At 37.0% G+C, this 27827-nt stretch overlaps 1 protein-coding gene across 1 annotated transcript; it reads right to left on the bottom strand.

Annotated features, from left to right (window-relative positions):
- Positions 1-401: 401 nt before the first annotated feature.
- Positions 402-27532, bottom strand: LOC140156950 (E3 ubiquitin-protein ligase TRAIP-like). The gene is made up of 11 exons (XM_072179996.1): positions 27383-27532; positions 24703-24856; positions 20447-20579; positions 19551-19718; positions 17545-17639; positions 16848-16961; positions 14654-14741; positions 12902-13086; positions 8358-8556; positions 5378-5527; positions 402-3766 (listed from the first exon to the last, which is right to left on the bottom strand). The coding sequence occupies exons 2-11, from the start codon at positions 24798-24800 to the stop codon at positions 3653-3655; spliced, it is 1344 nt and encodes a 447-aa protein (XP_072036097.1). The 5' UTR covers positions 24801-24856; positions 27383-27532; the 3' UTR covers positions 402-3652.
- Positions 27533-27827: the final 295 nt, after the last annotated feature.

Raw genomic sequence — 27827 nt, 5'->3', positions numbered from 1 at the left:
TATCGGCAACACACCACACCGCAAAGCAATTGTGGCAAACCTTAACTTAATAAAGAGTTACGTGTATGGAGACTTTCCAAGCCTCTCAGAGAAGATCTAAATCATCTGGAAAAGAAGTACACATTTCGCTGGACATCGCTTTTGGAGCAAGAGCGAAAACTGATCAATAAGGACACAAACACATGGAGATGACAAAGTATTACATACACTTGCATCTCATCTGGTGTTGAAAAATGCAACAGTGCTTGTCAAAACGTACCCAACTCAAAAAGGGTATTTCACTCAGATCATAAAAAAAAACCCACTTTTGTTTCCACTGATCCTTAATTTTAATGAATCTATGGACTCTATCATAGGCATCACTCTGATGGAATATTACTAGTAAAATACACAAAATGTACTTTTGGTCCACATTCTAAAGCTACTTTATTCTGTTAATATAAATTATACAAATAACATACATATGTTGAAGTGATAATAATTTTATACAAATTTACTTTACATAATCTGTTACAAATACATTGTAAAAAAGTTAGTAACAAGGTTAGTGTTAAACTTCAATAGCTGAGCACCAATGATGCAGTGGTTCATCACACCATAATTTGCAATATCAGGTAGCAGGGTCTTAGGCAGGTTTGAAAGATTGGGTGTGTAAATTTAAAAAAACTGGGTGTGTAAATTTTAGAATCCCTTTATACAGTGGAAATTTCTCTTATTGGCATGGTGAAATTACAGCTGAAAGATGACTGTACGCTTATTTTGGGGCTTTAAATGCACAGTGAACAACAAATTCCTTTTGTGACAAATTGAACCTCCTGTAAAATCTCTTCTAATTGTTCTAATAGTCAAAGATATTAGTCCCAATAGCTTAGTGCCGTGCGTACCGCTAGGCCAAAAGAAAAGTTGTTTGCTTGCCCTCGTCCGACCGACCGTCTCAGCAGTCCCTACCTTTTGAGCTTAGGAACCTGTCAGCTGAATTTACACTCTGTCCCTGAACGACGATAAATTGGGATTTTACCGATGAGGAAGCACACTTTTCCCAACGCAACAAAAAGCTCAGCGACGCAGTGTAAATCCAGCTTTAGGCACTGGATTTGTGGTATATAATATATAACAGCACTGACAATTCACCACCCATATAACAGCACTGACAATTCACCACCCATTATAATTGAGCGAAGGTCAAAATTATTAATATAATTATCATGTGAGTAATATTGGTTATAATTCTCATAAAGAAATTTCTTCAAAAAATGGGAAAATAAAATTTCCTGTCCACACTGATGCTTCTTCTCATTGTGCTATTCCAGTTGAAGTCCATACACCCTGGAAGATATGACTTCATTCTTCCACATTTTTAATGGGTTACCTGAATATATGGGTGACTTTTATTTGAGGGTGATTAACTTGTGTTACTGTCTTTCTGTACGGGTGTGAGTCATGGGTAATCACCAAGGACATGGAAAACAAGATCAACGCCTTTGCAACATCTTGCTACAGAGTCATGTTAAACATCAAGCGTGTGGATCGGATCCCAAATGAAACCATCTACAATCTGAGCAACACCACTCCACTGGTTACCAGAGTCAAGATTCATCAACTCAAATTTCTCGGCCATATACTGCGTCTTGAAGATGACAAGCCTGTGAAAGAATATGCCCTTTATATTCCACCACATGGGAAGAGGAAACCGGGACGGCCGCGCACACTGTACTTACAGTATGTCCAGCACCTCCTGGAAGATACTGAAGGGATGCTGCAGCCAAACAAAATTGTTTAGATTGCCCAAGATCCCAATAGTTGGTAGCCTTGATCAAGGCTTCCCCCTTTACTTTTTCTCTATTCATGCTCTTCATAGGACCCATGTATAATCAGTGCTAGAAGTATCATATACTGGACTCTCAAATTTTTAATCAGGTCAGATTTCTGGCTACATGAGCTTAGGGAGGAAGTCTGCCTTGTGGGCGTGGGCATTTTGCTCAAACACTACCCCTGCAGTGCACAGTATGCCTGGGGTAAAGTAAGATATTAAGAAAGTCCACTATGACACTATCTGGCCTAACAATTCAAATGTCAAATAGATTTTTACAAAGTTATGATAGTAAAATAATTATTTTGAAAGAATAACTTCAAAATTTTGAAACAGAATTTTTTGGAAGATGTGGCAAAGCTTCCATTTTACATTCACTAACTATGGACACCAAAGGACTTGAAGCAAGTTTAAATAGTTGGAGAAAGCTTGTAGTCATCTGCTCCGCAGCCGACTGATGATGATGATTAAGGTCATATCTTCCATAGGTGGTGTAAAAGATTTCAACTGGAATAGCCCATTGTTTGTTGAAAACTTAAAAACCTAAAAAAGACACCAGAAAGAAAAATTATACTTTTGTACATAAAGATAGGATCAACTCATATTGGGTTTAACTTGTGCCATTTTTGCCTCTTGTACATACAATGATACATTCCTTCGTAACCCCCTGAGAACCACTGCATTTCTTACCATGTTTCTGATTGGTTAACTATGTGATATATTTATCTGAGTGGCCAAGTATCTGACGGATCCTCAACTCCATACAACCACAGATCAGGGATGAAAACAAGCACATAATTTCCTGAAACTGCTTTAACATTTCCTGAAAATGTGTATATGGTGAATCCTCAACTCCATACAACCACAGTACAAACTCTCAGCACTCAGGCTTCTTCTACCCTGCAGAAGTACACCACCAGATTCCTATAGCTGCCACCCCCATAGGTACACTGCTGCCGAGCAACTTCATTGGCACTAGACTAAAGTACCTGTGTGGGTACTCAAAGTATACACATTGGAATCACACATACAGAACACACACTGGTATTGGATTGTTACTGCACTGATACCCTAGAGTACCAATAACCTCCAACCCGATCCAGTCCCCTACATATTTGCGATTTATTCCATATTCATTATGTGATAAAGATTTAGGGGAATTGATCGAGATTCAGGTTCCTGCCCTAGAGTCGCCACAAAGTAGCTGGACAGCAGTGTACCTCTGGGGTCAGAAGCAAATGAATCTGGTTGTGTACTTATTCTGTGAAACTTCCAACCTAGCCAGCACCTTGTACACCACCACAAATCATCTGGATACGTGACGAATCAAGTTCCACAGAAGGCTTTCACAATTTGTAGTCATCTTCACACACATTCACAAAAGAAATAAATCAAGAAAATAAGAACCTGTTGACAGTTAGATTTCTTGAATTGGCTACAGACACACATGTTCTAATACTGTAAAAGTAGAAATTTTCGCGAGGATTTTATTTTCGCGAATTGACATAAAATCGCGAAAATAAAAACTCGTGAAAATAACCTTTTGCATTAGGTTTCTATTGTATCAATATCAAAACCGCCAAATTTAATTCTCGCGCATTTGACAAAATCTTCAAAATCTCGAAAATATCTTCTCACAAAAATATTGACTTTTACAGTATTATGCCAAATATTGTTCAGGAAATCGCAGGAAATTTAGCTGAAGTACACTATTTTGCCATAATTGAGAGAGGTACAGTATTTTGGCACCATCTGTAACAATCCAATATAGCCACTTATATAGTCTTCATATCCTCTTATATGAGCTGCATTTTCAATGTTTCACAAGTCTTCCGCTAGCAATCATAAGAATTTTTCCAGTGTTGGTAGTGGCGGTGTGGTCTTAAACGCGAGTCCAGTCTTCTTACGTAGTGCTGTAACAGCTTTCCTGGCCACCGGTTTGGAGTTGGCGAAACTCTGTATTGGTACGGTTAAGGATAATAATTTCATTTATGGTCTGTAAGATCTGCCGAGACCTCAAAATAAATCTGACAATGTTAAAAAGCAATCCGCATTCCTGCCAAACCCTATACTACTTGAGCAATACTCGGTGGATTTATGGCCTGGGATTTAAGGGATCTAAAATGAGCGTTTATTGCGTTTCGACAGTATTTTTGTGGGACATGAGAGCACCTCAGACCTATCGAATTGCATTCTGAATACGAAGCATGTCTTTCTGATTTCAAATAATTTTCATTTTTTGAAAATCACAATATAATACAAATTTTATGACAAATTATAAAAATTTGATATTTTTCAAATTTTGATATATAACAGTCCTCGAAGTAAATTATATAAATCTAATGACATATTCTTAAAGTGTAAGTAGCAGGGAGGAAAAGCCGACGGTCAATTGAAAATTTTGACCTTTTGAAGATATGGATTTTTTTCCCAAAAAGCCCTAATTTTTTTTGGTGTTTTGGGAAAACAAATCCATATCTTCAATACGAAAGGTCAAAATTTTCAATTGATCATCGGCTTTTCATCCCACCTACATACACTTTAAGTATAAATCATCAGATTTATAAAGTTTACTTCAAGTACTGTTAAATATCAAAAATATCAATTTTAATGATTTGCCATAAAATGTGTATCAAATTGCGAATTTCAAAAAATCAGAATTATTTGATATCAGAATGACATTCTTCGTATTCAGAATGCAATTCGATATGTCTGATGTGCTCTAATGTCCCAAAATAAATACTGTCCAAACGCTCATACCCCAGCCCTTAAGGATGGAGAAATACATTGGGTTATTCCAGTTTCAATCAATATACCAGAAGACATGACCTTAATCTCACACAGGGAGTGTGCTTTTGAAACATTGCTGCCTCTCATATAATTCTGTTTAATAATGGGTGACAAAATGCAAGATATGCACAATGCCTGTTGCTCATTCATAACCTCATTAATAAACGCGATGCGTGCGATCCAATCATATTTTATTATTTGTGAAAACGCGAACGCAAATCGAGGTCATTAATATCTCACAATTGACCGCAAAATGCGTAATTGTTCCAATGTCGCACACAATTGACTTCTGCGTGCGCCCGTATTGTCGTCCAACGAACTGCGCTTGCGCTGGCTGGCTGCCGTATTTGGATTGCGCGCTACCATATTTGCACAGATTCTGATACGCACTTTTGTTATTGGTCGTTTTGTTTTAGCCTGACCGATTTTGGGAAAGGGAAGATGTAAAAATTGCTATTTTTACAAACTTTTGAGGAAAATTTTGTGTTATTTTGTAAAGTTAAAAAGATCAAAGTGACGGTTATGAATGAGGTTAATAACTTTGCATCTGTTATATGCCGGGCATTGTGAAAAATCTAAACATTTTGCTTTGGACCTCGGAATATCGGGATATTCCTTGGTTCCAAAGGCAAAATGTTTAGATTTTTCACAATGCCCTCCAAATAACCGATGCGCAGTTATTAACCTCTAATTAATGTTCACCCTTGGTAAACTAAATTGTGACCAAAAACATGTAACAACCTCTTACATTACAATAATAATAATAATAAAGGATACACTCTTGAAGAACTTCTCATGGCCTCCCATGCCGTTGTAACCTTTCTTTGTAATTGACTGGCTTTCTCTAAGAGGTCTCTTGGAATTGAATAGACTTGAATTACAGATGGCTGACATCACTACTGCATCGTCCTCTTCTTGCTCTTTTAACTATGAATAAAAGAAATATAAAGGTTAGTATATCACCTGATGTTTTTAGGAGCGTGTTTGGCAGTTGGGACAAAGACAACAGCAACTTTGCAGCAACATTTTCAATTGTAGCTAAAATTTGCCTAAAAACATCGAGAAGAGCAAAGCTTTGAACAAAGCATATCAAATGAACGACAAAACCAATCTTATAATATGAAATACTAGTAGATTAATTTTTCTAAACCTCGATTTTTTTGGCATATTTGTAATGTTTACACATGTTACAACTTATCCCTAAATGGAATCAGCCAAATTTGTTGTGTTTATCAGGTCAGGTCACCAGAGCAATTTTGACATGTCATATTCAGACATTAAGTCTCACATCGAACTGCATGTTAAACGGCCAAAATAGCCAGTGGGTGTTCTGTCATTTTACATTGTTATTTTTGCCTAAAGGGGACAGAAACCTTTCCTGACAGTTATTACTAATATTATTTCAATATTTTGAGTAAAGAATAACAAACTTAAGGGATCTGGAATGAGCGATTCGACAGTATTTTTTTGTGAGACATGAGAGCACATCAGACATATCGAATTGCATACTGAATACGAAGAATGTCTTTCTGATATCAAATAATTTTCATTTTTTGAAATTTACGATATAATACAGGGTGTCCCAGAAAAAAGAGGCCCCTCATTGCGCCCTCTTTTTCTCCTATTTCTTAATAGTTGATAAAATATATTTTGGTATGTAAAGAAACCTTTAATCGTTAGCTTGAATAAACCAAAACAATTATTTCAATCGGCTCACAACTTTTGAAGATATGCCCTTTTGAATAAATGTACCCGTTTTTCACTCTGTCCACGGATAGCAAACAGAGTGGTTGGGATGGCTCATGTTGTGGAGTGGCCTGCACGATCACCAGACCTCACACCACTTGATTTTTTCCTTTGTGGCAAAATCCAAGATCTTCATAAGCGTATTACTGAATGCATTCGCAAGTATCCGGCGCACAAGGATGGTTCATAGCGCAATTGATGCAATGAGGACCAGGGCTGAAACCTGTAATCGCCAAGGAGGCAACCAGGTAGAGGTCAGAGCAGCATAGTAAACTCACTTCAGAAAAACCAAATACAAACCAAACAGCCTTTTAGGGCTACCTTTTATCCTAAAATGAGAAATGACTTATGTTGTAAATAAAAAAAGAAAGCAAAAAACAACAAAGTATGAAAGTAAGAAACATAATAAAACAAAAATGCATAAATAACCAAGAAAAAACAAGTAATTGCAAGTAAAGCAAAAGAAGTCCCATTCGGTATCCATTTTACCCACAAATTAATGATACTATTAACAAAATCCATTGCCCAACCCACTGGTAAATCCCATTCCATATATAATGTTATTTTATAAAGTTATCATTGAGGAATGTTTGATATTCATGCATGGTATGTGTACTTTTGAAGTAGCGAAACCTTTTCCGTGGACAGAGTGAAAAACGGGTACATTTCTTTAAAAGAGCATATCTTCAAAAGTTGTGAGCCGATTGATATAATTGTTTTGGTTTATTATAGCTAACTACCTAAGGTTTCTTTACATAGCAAAATATATTTGATCTACTTTTCAGAAATAGGAGAAAAAGAGAGCGCAGTGGACACCCTGTACAAGTTTTATGACAAATTATTAAAATTTGATATTTTTCATATTTTTGATATATAACAGTCCTCGAAGTAAATTTTATAAATCTAATGATATATTCTTAAAGTGTATGTAGCTGGGAGGAAAAGCCGACGATCAATTGAAAATTTTGATCTTTCATATTGAAGATATGGATTTTTTCCCCCCAAAAGACCTAATTTTTTTGGTGTTTTGGGAAAAGAAAATCCATATCTTCAATACGAAAGGTCAAAATTTTTAATTGATCGTCGGCTTCTCATACACTTTATGTATAAATCATCAGATTTATGAAGTTTACTTGAGAACTATTAAATATCAATTTTAATCATTTGCCATAAAATGTGTATTACATTGCGAATTTCAAAAATCAAAATTATTTGATATCAGAAGGACATTCTTTGTATTCAGAATGCAATTCGATATGTCTGATGTGCTCTAATGTCCCACAATAAATACTGTCCAAACGCTCATTCATACCCCACCCTTAAAATTTGATGGAAATCATTCATCATAACTTTAATAATTGCCTGTCTCTTGTATGCTGAATATCATTACTGCTGATGGATGCATTTTCTTCGTGCGGACAATTCTACTTTGGAACAGGCTAGTCTGCAGAAGTAGTTGCAGCACCATCTGTCAATGTTCTGCAGGCCATAGCTCTTGCAGCAGTGAGGGTCTTACACCATATTGCTACTCACCAAGTCATAATCAGCTCTCCAGTTCCTTTTACTCACATAGTTTGTTGTTCTGCACTCTGCGCATTTCTGCACATTTATGGTCATGCATCATCACCTTACTCTTTTGATAAGCTTACCTTTGTTATACCATTTTTCAACCCGATGTGACAGTGACGTCAGTGTGCATTTCAATGGGCACAGCTTCAAATTGTACTGCTCGCTCAAAGTGATGGCATACACATGTGCAGCTTCAAATTGTACTGCTCGCTCAAAGTGATGGCATACACATGTACAGCTTCAAATTGTAGCGCTCGCTCAAAGCGTTGGCATACACATGTATGTGCTTAAGACACCACATAGATTAGCGTGTGAAACAGCTGCCTCAACATGTTGACATCAATGCCACATCAGTGTGAAAAATGGTGTAGAAGAGTAACACTTGAAGACTTTGAAACTTGAAGGGTGGTTTGTTAACTATAGACTTCTGCACAGAACTTACCCTCTTTCTTTTAGTTGCAGCAGAGGTAGTCTTGATATATGGCACATTAAATTCCCTGCAGTCAGTTTTGGCTTGTATACTGGGACTTGGTTCCAGAAATGTTGGAGTAGCTGGGCTTCCTGGGTTCATCGTTACATCATCCAGATCAATGGACTCGTTCCCACTCAGATTTGGTCTTTGTAGAAGGCTAGGTGCAGGACTGCAATAAAATTGAGGTTTGATTCTTTTTATAATATTTCTGAATACATCTTGGTGAGTTTACAGTATGATATGACAAACCAACCACTGTTGCCCCATACTGGGGGGGCACAACTTGTAAATGTACCAACAGAAATATTATTTTGCCGACGTTAAGTTGTGAATTGTGGACCCCAATTGTTTTTGCCCAGTGTGCTTCTACAAATTCTAAAAAGTAAGGGGAGGGGGATTCCAAGCCAAATTTTTCCCAACACGTTTATGTTTTTCACAGTGTGTTTACGTTTATTTATCATTCTTATTCAGTGGGAGGGGTCTAGTTCATAGACACATAATCTGATTGGACAATCGCAGGATTTTGGGTGTCGTCTGTCAGGCTGTAGACAACCCCACGTCATCATGCGTGTTGAAAACGCATAACACGCTCGTAGAGGTTTGCGTATGTATCGCGTTGTATCATGTATGCGTAGATGCAGTGCGGAATACTCGCACGCGCTAGCAGTACACGCATCAAAAGATGTGAAGTTGTAAACAAGTTTTGTTCATTTTAGAAAAAGGGGAGTTTTTATGATGATAACATAATTTTTGCTTTAAATAAACGATAGGAATTTTAATTTTGACTATCCTCTACCTATGATAGACGACAGGCAGGTCCAATATTTACTACTCAAAATATTGGAACTGCCTGTCGTCTATCACACGGTAGAGGATAGTCAACATAAAAATTCCTATCGTTTATTCTCTAAATATCCTTCAATGTGGTAACGTCAACAGCCAACAAGGCGGTTCTCGAACCACGAGTCTCGCCTGCTTTTGTGACCGCCTGCTTTTGCGATAACTGTTGGTAGAGAGGTAAATGAATTTGGCGGTTATCGGCTGGGCACGATTATCTGGCCGATGGTAACTGTACCCACCAAGTTTCATGCCCATGCAACAGTTTTTACTAATATGACCTCAGATGACCCTGGTGGCCCTGAAATGACCTTCTAAAATGTTGGCTCTAAATGTTGACTGTACCCCTCGTGCTAAGTTTCATGCCCATATGACAGTTTTTACTAATTTGACCTCAGATGACCCCTGGTGGCCTCGAAATGACCTTCCAAAAATTTGGCTTTAAATGTTGACTGTACCCATCAAGTTTCATGCCCATACGAAGTTTTACTAATTTGTCCTCAGATGACCCCTGGTGACTCCGAAATTACCTTCCAAATATTTGGCTTTAAATGTTGACTGTACCCACCACGTTCCATGTCCATCCAACAGTTTTTACTAATTTGACCTCAGATGACCCCGAAATGACCTTCCAAAAATTTGGCTTGAAATGTTGACTGTACCCACCAAGTTTCATGTCCATATGACAGTTTTACTAATTTGACCTCAGATGACCCCTGGTGACCCCAAAATGACCTTCCAAAATTTGGCTTCAAATGTTGACTGTACCCACCAAGTTTCATGTCCATACGACAGTTTTTACTAATTTGACCTCAGATGACCCCTGGTGACCCCAAAATGACCTTCCAAAAATTTGGCTTTAAATGATGACTGTACCCACCAAGTTTCATGCCCATACAAGTTTTTAATAACTTGACCTCAGATGACCCTGAGTGACCTCGGATGACCCGTAATGACCTTCCAAAAATTTGGCAAAACCAAAGAACTATTTCATCAAAGTAATAAATCAAAACAGAAAGATGCTTCCTTTACGAGTTATCACTCATTGAAAGTGCTACTTAGCTATACTTTACATGGAAAGTGACTATCTTAAAGTCGTCATATTTCCTTAATTACATGACCGATCAAGCTGTTATTGGGATATGTGATGCACAGTTGAAAATTAATTATTAAAAGATTTGGTGACCTCAGTTGACCTTTGACCTTGTATGTGACCTTTGACCTCACGAAATTGGAAAAAAAGTATGTTGCGCTGAAAAATCAAATTTGGCAATACCAAAGAACTATTTCATCAAATAAATCAAAACAGAAAGATGCTTCCTTTACGAGTTATCACTCATTGAAAGTGCTACTTTGCTATACTTTACAAAGAAAGCGACTATCTTAAAGTCGCTCATATTTCCTTCATTACATGACCGATCAAGCTGTTATTGGGATATGTGATGCACAGTTGAAAATTAATTATTAAAAGATTTGGTGACCTCAGTTGACCTTTGACCTTGTATGTGACCTTTGACCTCATGAAAATCTAATCAGGTCGAGTACCTCTGGCCACGCAACTCCCCACCAAGTTACGTCACTGTACCCCATACGGATCTCCAGATAATCTGTTCACAAGGTATTTTGCTTATTACGCATATATTATGCAAATTAGGTACTTAATTACCATATTTTACGCTCAAAATCTAATCAGGTCGAGAACCTCTGGCCCCGCTTCTCCTCACCAAGTTACGTCACTGTACCCCATACGGATCTCCAGATAAGCTGTTCACAAGGGTTTTTTGCTTGATACGCATCAAATACGCATAAATTATGCAAATTAGGTACTTAATTAGCATATTTTGCGCTGAAAAAAATCTAATCAGGTCGAGAACATCTGGCCACGCTTACTCCCCACCAAGTTACGCCACTGTACCCCATACGGATCTCCAAATAAGCTGTTCACAAGGTTTTTTTTGCTTGATACGCATCAAATACGCATACATTATGCAAATTAGGTACTTAATTAGCATATTTTGCGCTGAAAATCTAATCAGGTCGAGAACATCTGGCCACGCTTACTCCCCACCAAGTTACGTCACTGTACCCCATACGGATCTCCAGATAATCTGTTCACAAGGTATTTTGCTTATTACGCATAAATTATGCAAATTAGGTACTTAATTACCATATTTTGCGCTCAAAATCTAATCAGGTCGACACCCTCTGGTCATGCTACCCCTATAAAGTTTCATCATCATAGCACTTACGGTTCTCAAGATAACGCGTTCACAAGCTTTTTCCAACACACACACGCACACACACACACGGACACACACACACCATAGTGATTACTAAGTCTCTCCCTGAACATTCAGGCGAGACAAAAAGGGGGAAAAGCTGTATCCAAGATCTGAGTAACATGTACTTTGTTTCTTCACCCTATACACAAAATTGTCTATTGCTGACCCCCAATTTTTTAGCCATGGCCTGTCGTCTACCGACAGGCTAAATTGAACCTACGGCAATAATGAGCAGGGGGAACTAGCTATGCCACTGCCCCCATATCAGATCAATCCACAAACCATTTAATAACAACTTGGACTGACACATTGTAGGCATAATGCAATACAGATAACAAAATAATGAAGGTTTTTTTGCTCCTTATTTTACCTATATATCTCAATATCAGTATTCTGATTTCATTTGGTCTGATTGTAGACTGGTTCTATTTTGCAAAAATTTGTTCCTAGCGGCAAGTTTACATAAAAGTTGGCAACCAGCTTATTTTTGTTAATTTGGGTATGCTGACCTCGAATCCACTGTCTGCAAATTGTTCACCTAGCTTAGAAGTTTCAGAAAAAGAATAGTTTGCACTATCTGCGATGTCTAGTTAGCATGTTACACAGCAAAGAGTCAAAAGATATATAGGATTCAATGGAATTTGCATTCATTTATCATCTATCTTGAGTATCTTCTGAACTTGACATTGCAGATAGTAAAAACTTCTTTTACTGAATCACTTTAACTTCAGGAACAGTTTGCATCTGTTCATATGAAAAACTTAAATTGTTTACCCCTGCATAACATGAAAATTGACCTCTATATGTTTAACCCCGCTAATATATTACATTTTTGTGATCCTTAGACCCAGATGAATAATTTGACATGTTTTTTAGTGAATTTGGAGCATGTTTAATTTTTTCCCCTGTATGAGCATGTACAATGTAAGGGGTTTGGGGTCTTTTTTAAGGGTCACAGGGTTCCAATATAGCTTGGCAGACAAAAGAATTTGAATTCAGCATACCCGAATTAACCAAAATTATTTGGTTGCCAGCTTTTACATGAACTTGCCACTTGATGCTTAAATAAGCACATATTTTCAAAATTGAACCAGTCTATTGGATCAGATCATGTCGTATATGGTTTAACATCCCCTCTGAAGGTTTATTTGCCCAATTTGAAAATGTGCCATGCTAAGAACTGAAAAAAAAAATCTGAATATATAATTTATTAACAATTGAAGTTCTATTTAATATCCCAGCAAGTGCCTCCCTCCCAAGTCTGAACCAATACACGGATCTGTGGAGTACCTTTACGAGCATCACCCTCTCTGGAGGTTTCTGAAAACTATGCAACAACAACAAAAAACCTTCCAAAATTAAAAATTTTCTTTGCCTTATGCAACCACTTCTTACCTTTCCATAATTAGTCTAGATATTGCACTTTTGCTCCCCGAGCTGCTCGGCGACTCAAGCGCCCTCTGTAGAGTGGTCATCTTGTCTTTCATGGCGGCTTTCTCTGCCTCGACCTGATTGAGGTCATCCTCTAAACTTCTCACACGTTTCTCAAGTCTTTCAACCTCAAGAGTCCTTTCCATCACCTGTGAAGTGAAACAATAATAACACCACAAAAAATATATTTTGTTATCATTGGGATAAAAACAAGGAGAGTGTTACTCCAAGAAACCAACCTTAAAACCACAAATGTTGGGTCCAATTTTTATCTGTGCCTTTTTGCACAAATTGTTGTTAAAATCTCAACTTTTTTCGCTGAAAAATGAACCAGTTTTATCGAAAGAATTGTCTTGATACTCAGTAGTACCATGGAAGAAAGAGATAAGAAGGAACCACAACGACTTCGATCTGCCAAGTTTTAATCTGCTTACCTATTGACGCGTGAAATGAAAAGCTATCAATGGTACTTCCTTGCATGTATTGTCCATTTACCGCGACCGATGCTTTGAAATCATTACTGGAAAAAAAAAAAAGCCCAATCCGATCCACGAACAACAAACGCTACCGAAGTAAGATTCTGGAATTTCCCTGATGCTTTGAGCATGCATAGTAGCTTTGTTTCGGGGTTTACAGTCAAACTGTTTTCTCGATCATGTTGTGTAGAAAATGTACTTTTAAAACATCAAAAAGTTCATCAAAATCTGCCATTTTTTTGCTGAGTTTCATCTTTATCAAATAAGGTTAGATTTTGGTGACTTTATTGCGTAAATTTTCGATGAAAAATAGATGTAATGTTCTTAAATAATTCAAAATGTTCCGGTTGAGTCTGGTACACGAAACCTGATGAATGTAATAGCTTACATGTGTATAATCGTAACTAGCTAACTCGTTTCAGTGCCAAAGACGGCCAACTCTGAGAAAAAAGTCATCAAAGTTCGGAAAATTGGGCAAAATGGAACATAGAGATGAAGGGCGCCATCTTGTTGTCAAGTCAAACCTTCCCAGCATGCAACAAGAGTGTTTTTTCGGAAAATTACGGTGTCACCGAATCGATTCGATCATGCATGGAAATTACCGACAATGACCGATGATCATGTTACCAGAGAAAATCCTGTAGTGTGCTTGCACGGAAGGTCATTAGTTCAAATCATCCTCTAGACACGCTACAGGAGACATGCAAATACATGGAGTACAATACCAAACTAATGGGTATTGATCAAAGTAAATCCTACTTGAGAACTCATGAATAACAATGTGAATTAAATGTCGGTAAAGGGAGTGGACAAAGCGAATGCGTTCGTTGTGGTTCCTTCTTATCTCTTTCTTCCATGGTAGTACAATTGCCATTGGGCTATTCCAGTTCAAATCCATCTACCTCCTATGGAAGACATGACCTTAATCTTCCACACAGGGAGTGTGAATTTCAAATAAGGTTACCTAAATGAATGATTCCATTTGAAATCTACACCCTCTGTCTTCCATAGGGGTGAAATAGCCCAAATGTTGACCTCATGATGGCATTTGGCCAAAGATTATTCAGGCATGTTATTGTTAAACTTCAAAGGGAAAAATAAACAAAAGGACCAGCCCTCCCGAATTTTTGCCATTTACGAGCAACAAAACTACTTTTTTTGCCTTATCATAGTTGGATAAGCAATACTGGACTGGGCTGCAGATACAACTTGCATTTCACATTTTGCCCAGAAATCTTACCTTTTTGCCTTTATATGAAGTTTCTTTCTTGAGCCTTTCATTTTCTTCTTTTAACCTCCTTTTAGAGTCTTTTCCATTTTGAAACTCTCTGCAATGAAAAATAGTTCCCAACATTCATTAAAAACCAAAATGATCCCAAAGTTATCCATCAGATCATGAAGTTAGTGTACGAAGACTCAACCAATAGCTGCCTTATAGGCATTTCAACTCTTCCTATACCTTTGTACAGGAGCCAACTGATGTTAAACTGTGATGAATCCAAACTTTTGTAATAACGTGTATACGCAAATGCAAGCGCGCATACACGTCACGTGTGAGCACATAAAATTTGTCATGCCTGGAACCTGTGTGCGTATTCTACACGCTTACAATTTGAATTCAGTATTTTGGAGATAGCGGCTAAACATTGCCGTTTTATTATGTAGTTTTATTGCTGATATCAACAGAGAAATCACTGGTCTTTTTGTAAGGCTGAGTGGCAATGATTAACTGACATTCCACATGAAACAATCATATGAATTATAAGCTTCTTTTCGATGTTGAAATGAATTCAATGTTTATTATTCCGGCGCCGCAAAGTTAACCATGCAGACGCATTGTTGTTAAACAGTGATGAACAACGGCAAAACATGATTGAATCCTTAATTGACAATCTCTGCATTCTATATTGTACACATCTCTTGCAGATACTGTAGGGCCTTCTTGAGATGTTTATTCAATGTAGGGTTTCAACTTGTGCTTATCCTTCATGTAAAACTGCACAGAATTAGCCTAGCACAGAAATAATCTATTGACGGATATATAGCTTTTTTCCGTAAGCTGCTTATTCCTCAATGGAATCTTCACTAAAGCATGAATATATCTTAATTACACCAAGGATAAACCTGAACTTGGCACTTGCTCCTTGGCACGTAAAAGTAAAGGTAAAGGAGACGATCCTGTATAAACAGTGATCGGAGTGCCCATCTCTCTTTCATTGGCGATTGGGCCAGACTCCTCCATGTAATGTAGCTATAGGGGAATCGCTACACCTCCTCTACGAGTCTGTTACCTTCCCAGCATTTAAGAATGCCGGTACCCATTTAAACCCCTGGGTGGAGAGGAGTAATCGAGATAAAGTGCTTATTTAAGGGCACAACACGATGGCGTTGCCGGGGCTCGAACCCACAACCTTCCGATTATGAGTCAGTGCCCATTCCGCTAGGCCACCGTGCTCCCGTTAAAGTTGTAAAAACATCGGGCAGGTTGTTACTTGCTTACAGTGTGTCTAGTTGCAAAGCAGTAACTTGGCTTTTACCCTAGTGCCCCAAATCTTTATCATGAGACCCAATATGTAATATATCGCAGTGTTTCTTTCCATGAAACATTTGATTATCATCTCTTCCATCACTTGCTGTATTACAAGATACCAAAAATGCAGAAAACTGGATCTTGCCCTAGTGCCTAAATCTTTATCACATGAATAAATCACAAATGTTTGGGGACTCGGGTAAGATCCATATTTTGCAACAAGATACCGCAACTGGGTAGAAAATGAAGTGAGGGCGGGTGACAGGACATTCTTAGTCAGTGGGAGTGGCCTGTTACGTAGACACATAATCTGGTTGGACAATCGCATGATTCGGGTGTCGTCTATTTTTATTTTTTATTTTTTGTTTTTTATTTATTCAAGGTTTATTAGAAAAAATGCACTTCGCAGCCAAAGGCTGAATTACATACATGCCTATCAGGCCGTAGATGACCCCACGTAGATGACCCCACGTCATCATGAGTGTTGATAACGCGTAACACGCTCATAGAGGTGCACGTATGTATCGCGTTGCATGCGTAGACGCAGTGCAGAATACTTGCACGCGCTAGCAGTACGCGCAACAAAGATGTGAAGTTGTAAACAAGTTTCGTTCATTTTAGAAAAAGGGGAGTTTTTATGACGGTAACTTAATTTTTGCTTTAAAAAATGGTTTACAGTTATTAAGATAATATTTAACTGACTAAGAATGAGAATAAACGATAAGAATTTTTATTTTGACTATCCTCTACCTATGATAGACGACAGGCAGGTCCAATATTTTTATCGTATCCACTACTCAAAATATTGGACCTGCCTGTCGTCTATCACACGGTAGAGGATAGTCAAAATAAAAAATTCCTATCGTTTATTCTCCAACTCAAAATTGACTTTCATCAGCCTTACCTCTTGAGTGCTACACAGTAAGTTGCCAGTTCCCTAGCTGCTTTTGGCCCATCGCCAGATTCATTCAACATGTCTTCAACTGCTTCAGAGTCCCGGGTTATTACAAGCTGAAATCTAGCAGAAAAAAAACATGAGGTATGGTATGAGATGCAAATTTCCTGTAAAATGTTTTAACATTTAAAAATCATGCTTGCATTGCTGCTGTAGTAATTATTCTAGTTTTGAAAGAATTATGCCTCCCTATTCTGGCTATAAACTGTTATCCATGTTTGGGGACCATAAGACATTTGTCACAAAAGCTATCTGCAATTCCATCGGACATCAGCGATTCTTTTCTCACCTGCAGCAAATCTGCTTTTAAATCTCAACTAATGTCTCACTATATGGATCACAATGATTAAATTGTATTGATGCCTTTTTTACTATTTTTTTGGCTATTCTACCTACAAATATCACACCTACATACATGTACATCACTCTTATCGACTCTCACTAACTGATTCACCACACCCACAAGACACCCTCCCACAAATACTCACACCTTTGCTCACATCTCATACTATATAGCCTTTTTTGTGTCATGCTTTGTGTATGTAGAGTTCCACTGAGTCAGGAGCACTGCACTTTGCAGTGACTGATCTTTTGTGCTTTTAGTGCTCCCCTGGTAGCTCAGCAGACTTCAATTTTGTTGTTTTACCTTTCAAGCAGTTGAAGTTGTTCTCTCAATCTCTTGGCTTCTTTCTTGGCAGCTTTAGCTTCCTCCATCTGAAGACTCAGTAGTGACAATTGTTTCTATAAAATACAACACAGATTATCAAGCATATCAATTCAATTCTGTCCCCATTCACGAGGACATACCACTGCCAATGCAGGTGTCTTCAAGCAAAGAACATCAACTCAACAATTGGAATGTCTTGAATCTCGCAACTTGTGACTTTAAGCTCATTTTTTTTTTTTTTTTTAGCAGAATCAGATCACATAAAAAAAAAAATTCTTGTCCCAAATGAAGGTGTAAGTCAATTTCTTAATCAAGAACCTATTCTCGCATGAGTACTGTTGTTGTTGGACGTTAAAATGGAATTGTAATTGACCATGATAATGCAATTGGTATTCAACCAAACCTTAATAGTACTATCTGTGGCTACTTATACACACATTTCACACTTTCATACAAATGTAAGCTGCTTGTGCTATTTACAGAAATTGACACTTTCTTACAAGTGTGGGCTATTTGTGTAATTGGAAGTCAATTTTGCCTACATGGGGCTACCTGTGGCTATTTACAGAAATTGCAAATTTTCTAACAACTCTAGGCTATGCAATTGGAAGTAAATTTTGCCTAAATTGGGCTATTTGTGCTAAATTACAAATTGAACACTCCTGTAGAGTATTCAGACAATTACAGGTACATTTTGTATTAGTAGGTTTATCCATAGCTATTTGCAAATATTTTACACTTTCTTACAACGGCAGCTATATATATGTGATATTCGCAGAAATTGCACACTTTCTTACAACTGTGGCTATTTGTGCTATAGCAGAAGTAGGCCTGGATCCATACCACGGCTATTTCAGGGATATGATTCAAAGCTTTTGAAATATCCTGAAAGTAGTAGAAAATCCTGAAAAACAGTGTGAAATTGGGCTAAAATGCCACAAAATGGGCTGAAATCAATAATGTTGTGTAAATTTTGGCCAAAAAAATCCAGGAAATCAGGAAAAATCCTGAAGAATCACACCCCTGCTATTTGCACAGATTGCACACACGATAGTACTCCTATGCACAATTATTTTATTTAGTTTCAGCGCTTTCATGATTTGGTAGAACACATGGTTTGTTCACAGCTGTATACCTCACTTAATGTGTCACCTTTATTTGATTTGTTGTTGAATTCAACTGTGTCATTGTCTACAGTGTGTTTTTAATAATATATATATACGTTTACTTGGAACTCAACAACTTGTTGTTTTGTCTTTCTTCTGTCTTGTTGTTTTCCTACATGCCTAGACCGATGATCGGACCAGCTCCAGTAATAGTTATACTGATTTTATACAGAAGTGTCATTTCCTATAGAAAGTGGGCTATTAAAGTTGACATCCTAGATGGAAGACATGACCTTAACCGTTCACACAAGGAGTGTAGATTTCAAATGGAATTGACATTCAGGCAACCCCACTTGAAATTCACACTCCCCGTATGGAAAATTAAGGTCATGTCTTCCATAGGGGGTGTAAGGATTTCATCTGGAATAGTCCAATCTCTGAATGTACCTGTACAAATACGATGAGTGCAGGGCCTAGATTTCGACGAGAATCACAGAATCGATTCTCGTAATGATTCTCGTAAGATTTGGTTGCGAGAATCAACTTCTCTCATTGTAACATACAGTAAGTGCAGTGACTAGGATGGGATTTTGATTCTCGCAAACCAAGACGAAATCTAGGCCCTGGAGTGTAAACCCAAGGCTGTATAAAGAGGATTTTCATGAATTGATGAGAGAGGGGGGTCTTTTTTTTCAATGTAAAATTAGTATTGTTAGTTGTTTTCGGTCTTTTCCAACAGTGCTGGAGGAAAGGAGGAGGCCTTTTTTATTCAAATTAATGTGAGATTCTGAGAGATAAACCCCCGAAATTCCAGAAATTGAAGAGGGTGGAGACGAGAACTAACACATTAATTTTATACGGCCTAAAGTGCGTCCGTACCTTTAGTGTATCAGTTGTTATTTGCTCGCTGGCCAGCTTGTTAGAGATAGTTTTGATTTTGTTCTGCTTTTTCTGCAGCGTGTCGGCAAACTCAGATTTTTCTCGAAGAAACACTGCCTTCTCCTGGTCCTTGCGGGCCAACTCTGCACTAAGGGTATCCAACTCATTCTGAAATAAATAAAAAATATATATTAGGAAGTTCTAGAGTGTTACAAAATCAATCTTATGTACATGTATGTGATGCGATCAAGCAAAATCAGTCTAAAATCGACTCATATGAAATTCCACATATTTTTAATAGTAGATTTGTAAATTGTTAGCTTGACTTATAGGGGCCACCATGCCAGTTAGCCAGTTCACCACTGACAACTGTAACTTTGATGACAGAACAGAATTTACATGGACAAATTTCAACTTCAACCAATTCCCTTAGGAACTTGAACCAAAACTTGGATGACATCTGATGATCCTTTACTGAAAACCCCATGTTTAAAAAGTGTAAAAAGTTATTTTACTGTGGAATACAGCATGCATACTAGCACTACTGCATCAAATGCAAAACTGGATCCAGGAGCATTTTGTTTTAGAACATTGCTCCTGGTTCATGTGAATTTTACAAAGACCAGGAGCAATTGATGGCTATACAAGGGCAAATTTGCTCCCAGCGCCTGCTTATTTCAAGGCTTGACTAAAATATTCCAGTCTAATGCAAACATTGCAACCACTTCAATTCAGGATCGAGTCTCCAAATATTAAATCACCATCTAACTCTTCTTCCAACTTCATCCCAGATATGAATACCAACCTTTAATTTTGACATCATGAGATGAACAAAAACCTTTAATTTTGTATCATCCTCTGACATCATCATCATTATCCCAGAGATGAATACCAACCTTTAATTTTGTAGGGTCTACATCCTCCTCATCATCATCCGGCTTCTCCCAATACAACCTGATAATGGTTCTCATTGTAGATTTGCTCCGGCACTGGGGGCATGTTGATGAAGTCCGCACCCACCTGTGAATACTGTGAACAACAATTGCAGTTAAACCCATGTTACAAGAAGAGTCTCAAAGCATCACTGTTGGTACAATTATCAAATAGGGTGCAACTTGCTAGACTTGAGTTCAGTCCTCGTTTACGGAGTTTAGGATTAGGGTTGGGGTAGGGCAGTCAGTGACAGTGAGTCTTATAATAAGACTAATAGAGATGCACCCTATTCGGCAATTGCTCCTCACTGTTTATAGGAAGAATGAAAATCAAACACATCCAAGTTCCAACAACAATATCACTTGATTTTAAAACGATCTTGTAACTTGCTTACGAGGAATCAGATGTTCTCATTCCGTGGACAGTACCTTAAAAAAATTGAAGCAGAAAGATCCATGAAAAAAGCAAAATCACAGGTCATATATGGCCACGTGTTTTGAACTCGCCACCCTTAGCGTTACATCACAAATATTATGAATTTTACACCAATCAAGTTTCAAATTAGAATATCTCCACAACTGTCAACCCTAAACTAGCAAAAGTATACATTTTTGGAAAGCTGAAGGCATAAGCAATTTAAATATACACATTTCAACTCATTGTACAGATTTCACATCACCAAATAATGTCTCTTGTGGGATTCCGTCCTGATCTGCGGTGTTTTTACATTTCGGTAAAAGTTAACCAACTATAAATCAATAAAAAACAAAAAAATTGTGCAGATTTTGGGAAAAATTTGTGCCAGGTAATAAATGTAGGCTTGAATCTAAGCATCTACCAAGATTGGAAAAGATTCTGGGCTTTTATTCAGATTTTTCATGTATTTCTTAAACCGGCTGCTTCTAGGTAAAATCACAAGTGCTTCTATTTTGAAAATTGGGTGAAAACAGTGTATTGCATTCGTGGTCCGGTAGCTCGGAAATTCAATGGTCACCAATATATTTAATTTAGTTTGTTTACTTGCTTGTATGTTTGTCAGTCAGGAAAACATCACTTTGAAAAATTGAGTCGCTTCAGTAAGGTAGGTAGAGCCATTTGAATAGAGGCCATTTTGTACACAAAGTATAGGGAAATTTATTACTATTGTGCACCCTCAAGCGAGAGTACGTGTGTGAGCCTATACGGAAGACGTTTTGATTCAGCAAAGTTAGACCTGTGCCAAACAAGTTTTGATTAGCATTTGCATATTGACTGATGAGGTGGTTTTGATTGTAATTCATATAATTTATAGCTAAAATTGCAGAAAAAGCAACATTTAGGCCTACTAGGCTATCAGTGCTAAGGTGAGTTATGGCCCGAAATTGGAGACTTGGAGAAATATCAGTATAGAGGCACTGTTAGGTCAATGCATGAACAGGTAAGCTTACCTTTTGTGGGTGTGTGTGTGTGTAGGGTAGGCTAAGCTTAATTATGACAGGCAGCCAAATTGGAGATGGAGAAAACATCGGTATGGTGGCACTGTTATGTAACTGCCTGGATTGGGGGGGTGGCTAGGCTAAGCTTATGATTTCACCAACATGATCAAAGACCCATGTAATTCAACACTTGTATAATTCATGCATTTGCCTTTGTGGTCATGTTTTCCCTGCTGCTTCTGTCATATCTGTGTGTCTGTCTTGCTGTCTGTCATAAGTTTAGCCTGCCTACCCCCCCTTCTACACACACATAAGGTAAGTTTACCTGATCCAAGGCCCGTGTCATGAGCTCCAGCAGCCTTTATGTTTGTTTGTTTGCGTGCATTACCAAATTAACTTCATGTCTCAGACATTATAGGCCTACAGATTGGGATCAACATTGTCAAAATAAATTGATTTTAATTTGTTCCATTACATGTGCTATCTACAGTAGATAGCACATTATTTGAATTTGGCGCGAAGTTGAATTTGGCCCCAAAATGTCAACTTGTGATCGGTCACTCAAAGTGAAGTTATATAATGTTAATTAATATTAAAACTCTTAGGAAATTATAAAATCAAACATCTTGAGGTCCGTGAAGATTTCACATCACCAAATAATGTCTCTTGTGGGATTCCGTCCTGATCTGCGGTGTTTTTTACATTTCGGTAAAAGTTAACCAACTATAAATCAATATTAAAAACCAAAAAATTGTGCAGATTTTGGGAAAAATTTGTGCCAGGTAATAAATGTAGGCTTGAATCTAAGCATCTACCAAGATTGGAAAAGATTCTGGGCTTTTATTCAGATTTTTCATGTATTTCTTAAACCGGCTGCTTCTAGGTAAAATCACAAGTGCTTCTATTTTGAAAATTGGGTGAAAAAAGTGTATTGCATTCGTGGTCCGGTAGCTCGAAAATTCAATGGTCACCAATATATTTAATTTAGTTTGTTTACTTGCTTGTATGTTTGTCAGTCAGGAAAACATCACTTTGAAAAATTGAGTCGCTTCGTAAGGTAGGTAGAGCCATTTGAATAGAGGCCATTTTGTACACAAAGTATAGGGAAATTTATTACTATTGTGCACCCTACAGGGTGACCTTGAAGTTATACAGGGTGGAATAAAAAAAATCCAAATAAAAAATGGGTCACTTAATGCATTGCTTATTACTAACTTGAATTATAAACTGAAAGTAAACAACATTGATTTGGTTAGAGGTTAGGGGGAGCCCACTGATTTTGGAAGAAAAAAAATCACAGCTGTTTGGTAATCTCGGAATACAGGGTGTCCCAAAATATGTTCAAATTTTTTACAATTCAACATATTTTGAACTGAAACATTTTACCCCTAGCCCATACAAAAAAAGTAAGTCCATATTTAGATTCCTCATCAAATTTCCTCTCAGAAAATGTAAACTTTGACTGTGATAGGATAAGTAATTAAAAATTTAGGGCAACTTTTAGATTTTGAAGACATCCGCATTGCTTACTACAGTGTTTAATATGAAAACAGGTAGTTTTGCACATAAAAGTTTGCATTTCATAGACTAAACCAATCATAAAGAGTTCAAAATGATTAAAAACAATTAGCAGAATAAATAATCTTTCAAAAGAGCTCTTAACCATGTCTGTAGCCCATATGGATGCAAAGATATGATCAGTTGATTCAACGCACACACAAAATCTTTATTTCCCATAGACTTTGCACATACCGCCACCGCCTCATCCGCCACCGCCTCATCCCCCACCTCGGTCATTCTGAACTCAAACAACTCTAACTCCACTATCTTAGCTGATAAACAATTCTCCTTTGGAGGTCTTTTAGGGCACACATTTAGCTTCAACATGACACCAAACACACTTCAATACCTTTTGTTTAAGCAGAGATATAACAATTTGAACGAGTCTCGATTTGGAAAAGCGTAACAACACCACCATTTTTGGGTGGCGAGTTCAAAACGCATGGCCATATATATTCGCCATCCTTATCTTTCATCTGTTTTCAGTCAATAGCTCAATAGCATCAAGTCCTATTGTGCTATTGACTGGTTAAACAGGTGAAAGATTAGGATGACAAATTATATTATGACCAGAGATTTTGTTTATTCACAGGTCTGTCTGCTTCGATTTCTCAAGGCACTAAAAGGGTGCATGCATATTCTAGTTACACAACCGCCAAAATGTTACCTTTGCCATGGTTGAGGTTAACAGTTAACAGGGTTGGGGATTTTTTTTAAATTTTTGTTTAAAAAGATTTTTTGATTTAAATCATTATTTTTTTAATTCCAAGAGCTGCTTTAACCCATGATAAAGTCGAAAGAGACCAGTGGAATACTAGACACATGTGCAATCCCACCGGCTATCAAAAAATCGAAACATGTTTTTAAATTGTGAAAATTTCAAAGACAAAATTTGGTAAAATCATGAAAAAAAAACCTATTGAATACTGTACCTTGAAGATGAATTTTAGCAATTGATTTAATCCAAAAGGTGTAGAAGCATTATAAATGAAGTACCGGTAAACAGTCAATTTAAGAATGAAATTAACTTAAATTGATCAAAAATAGTAAAAATCAAAAAAGTTGATTTAAATAAGCGATTTAAAAAATCATTTGATTTAAATCATGATTTAAATTGTCCTGACAGTTAGTGAAGTAAATTATACAAGATACACCCATTGACCATTATAAAAAACACCATGCGGTCTTCAAACCGGTATCTTTATCCCGACTTTCACATGTTCAGGATGAATCAGGCAACTTACCATTCTTCATGAAATGTGTGTCCACAATTACAGGCAGCGATTGGCTTTTCTCCTTCAAAGCCCTCAGTGCATATGGTGCAATTTGAGCGAATCACCATCTTGGTGATTCAATGATTTCTTGTGCCGATGATATACAGAGTGTGCTCTCAAACACCTGTAAAATAGAAACTTGTAGAATATTCCTTACCTCACATTACTACTAGGCGGGTTTTTTATGGCAGGACTCGAAATCAAACCTTTTCATTGCTAATAAAATTATAATAAATAAAATTGCTAATAAATCCCACTTGAGAACCCACTTGAGAACAAAATTGTAAAAAATATACATTTTGTTATAGGCCTAAAATTTTGTGCACAAAAATGTGTTTCCGTACATGTACATTAAGTCTTGGGTTACTCAAGGACTCTAGCTTCGAATTTGCACACGATAGTTACACATTCAAAATGATTCAATGCTAGAGTGCGTTGCTAGCCTATCGTTTTTCGGTCGGACAGGTGGTTATTTATTCTGTTAATGTTAAAATTTGGATGGAAGTTATTTCGATGAGTCAACTGCATCTTTTGAGCAAGATTTGCCTATTTTGAACAGTCTAAAATTTTGCTGAAGTATAACTATAATTTGAGCAACATTTTTGATGCAATCGCTTGTCATGCTTGTCCAATTGGCTGTTTTCTTCTGAACTTCCATTGCTTCACACGGTGTCATGCACATCCGACTAGATTTTCAATGGTCATGGTCTCTAGCCTAGAATGTGAAGCTATCAGACAATCGGTGAGCAAATTCTTGGCTAGACTTCTCGAGCAAGTCTTACTGTCTTAGGATGTAATACACATAACATACTGACAAGAATTGGAAGTCATGATGGAAGTAGCGCGATCTTTTCTTTTAGACCACCCGAGCTATATAAGGTTAAAATCTCGAATTTATCAAATTAAACATTCGCATTAAAGTCATAATGTACGATCTTATTATGAATTTGGTTAATATTTTTCAAACCTGATTTTTTGGCATATTTGTAATGTTTACACATGTCACAACTTGCACCTAAATGGAATCAGCCAAATGTGTTGTGTTTGTAGGTAAACAGAGCAAAGTTCGACATAAAGTCATAATTCAAAAATTATGACTTTATGTCCTCCTATAGAACTGCGTGTTAAACGGCCAAAATAACAAGCAGTGTTTCTTTCAATTTACCTCGTTATTTCAGCTCAGAATGGACAGAAACCATTATTATTAATTAGTATTATTTCAGCATTTTGAGTATATAATTACAAATTTAAAATTGGAAGGAAATCGTACATTAAGCCTTTAAGGTTAAACATGTTTTTAGCAATACAAACATACCTTTTATTAAGGCTTTTACTTTGTCAAACAAGCTTTATTTTGTTCCATAATCCATGTTTTTATCGCAATTTTTGTCGTAAAAGAGCTGAATACAAAACCAGCGATGCAAACTCCAAAACTTTTGCGTAGCACGAACGCTAGATGTACGCTCGTTTTGATGACGATTTACGCTCGCGTATCGCGCATTTTCAAGCGCATTTGACAGGTTTTTACTGCGTGACGCAAATCTGCATTTATTCAAGATGGCTAATTTCTCGAAAACCGTGATGTATTTTTATTTACAAAATTACTTCATTTGACATATTCTTTGCCGCTTTCCACTTAAATCTGATCATCTTTTTATGTGACGGAAGTGATGCTGATTTTATGATGGTATGATTTCTTGCTTTTCCGATAATTTTTAAATTGTTTTTTTGAGGCAAAACTTTCCTAGCATTAGCAAAATGGACATTTTCACTTGTTTTCAAAGTGTTTGGCATTAAATTGGCAACTGTCATGACTGTTTAAACTTGATTGATGCAAAAGTAATAATTTAGTCCCTATACATGATATACATGATATAGCGAGGGTGGTCTAAAGCCAAGGTCAGGAAAAGATGATCGCCGAAGTAAACAACCTTTCATGAATTGATTTAATAAAGACATTATGATGTGACATGAACATGTAGGTAACCCAGGCAAACCTTAGTTAACACATTTGCTAGTCAGCCAAATTCGCCGACAATGTCAATGCATTTTTACATAGAAATTTAAAACAAGTGCCCGAAGAAAGAAACCTACATAAATATGTTTTCTATACTTCACTTGACCCAAATATGTGATTTTTTATGGTGATAAGTCACCCGCACATGGAATTTTAGAGGGATTTGGATAGCAGTTCCATTAAAAAAAAGCTGCTATCATAATGAGACTTAAGATCTAGAAACACCTCCGAAATGCCGTTTTGGGGAATTTTGCTAGCTGAAACTTTTTGATGAAAGTCAATCTTTGACAAGATGTAACTTTGCTACGGAAAGTGCTATGAAAAAATGGTTTTCAGTTTTGGCCTTGTTTACTCAAGGGCTTTAATTTGATATATGAAATGATGCAGTTTGATGGCAAATTTGAATTCACCTGGGATACGTCCTAGAACATGTGAAAATTTGTTGAAATTTTTGAGCTGCGCAGAGTGCGTACACGTGTACAAGTCCATGACAATGTCAATGCATGAATATCAACAATAGTCAATCAATTGATCAGATGATCAGATCATACATGATCATGATGCATGATTAATATTTGATTTATAATTTTATAAATATTTATCATTCATGTTAAGCTTATCAAATCAACTCACCTTTCTTGCCTTTTAATGTCATGTTTTATTGACTTTAAAACTCTCTTCTTTAACCTAAAGTTACAGCTACATAGCCTTAACTTCCGGATGTATATTTAATGTCATATCTATAAATGTATGAAGAATATAGTTCGATTATTAAATACGTTGTTTTCAATATTATTAAAAAATGGCGGGCGTTTAGAGTTGGGCGGTAAACATCATTCCGTTGGGCGATATACGATATTTTGGGTATGGCAAGCTATTTGCGCAATAAATGAATCGTCCGTCTGCAAACTATTGTTCTATAATCTTCACTGATTCAATTTTTATTCTATAGGTGGTACAAAATGAGATTCATTCATTCATTCACTCATTCACTCATTCATTCACTCATTCATTCATTCATTCATTCATTCATTCATCATTCATTCATTCATTCATTCCTCTAGGGCCTACTCTAATT

Source organism: Amphiura filiformis, chromosome 7 (genome assembly GCF_039555335.1).
Source record: "Amphiura filiformis chromosome 7, Afil_fr2py, whole genome shotgun sequence".
NCBI classification, from domain to species: domain Eukaryota; kingdom Metazoa; phylum Echinodermata; class Ophiuroidea; order Amphilepidida; family Amphiuridae; genus Amphiura; species Amphiura filiformis.
This window is presented reverse-complemented; position numbering and strand designations above follow the sequence as displayed.

What these genes read in the sequence shown, in the direction of transcription:
- LOC140156950 (XM_072179996.1), bottom strand. Translation starts at nt 24,800, where the DNA reads ATGGTGATTCGCTCAAATTGCACCATATGCACTGAGGGCTTTGAAGGA. An exon ending in TAGACCCTACAAAATTAAAG is followed by an intron (nt 19,719 to 20,446) that starts GTTGGTATTCAT and finishes TATTTATTTCAG; the next exon opens with AATGAGTTGGATACCCTTAG. An exon ending in ATGAGAAGTTCTTCAAGAGT is followed by an intron (nt 3,767 to 5,377) that starts GTATCCTTTATT and finishes GTACCAATACAG; the next exon opens with AGTTTCGCCAACTCCAAACC.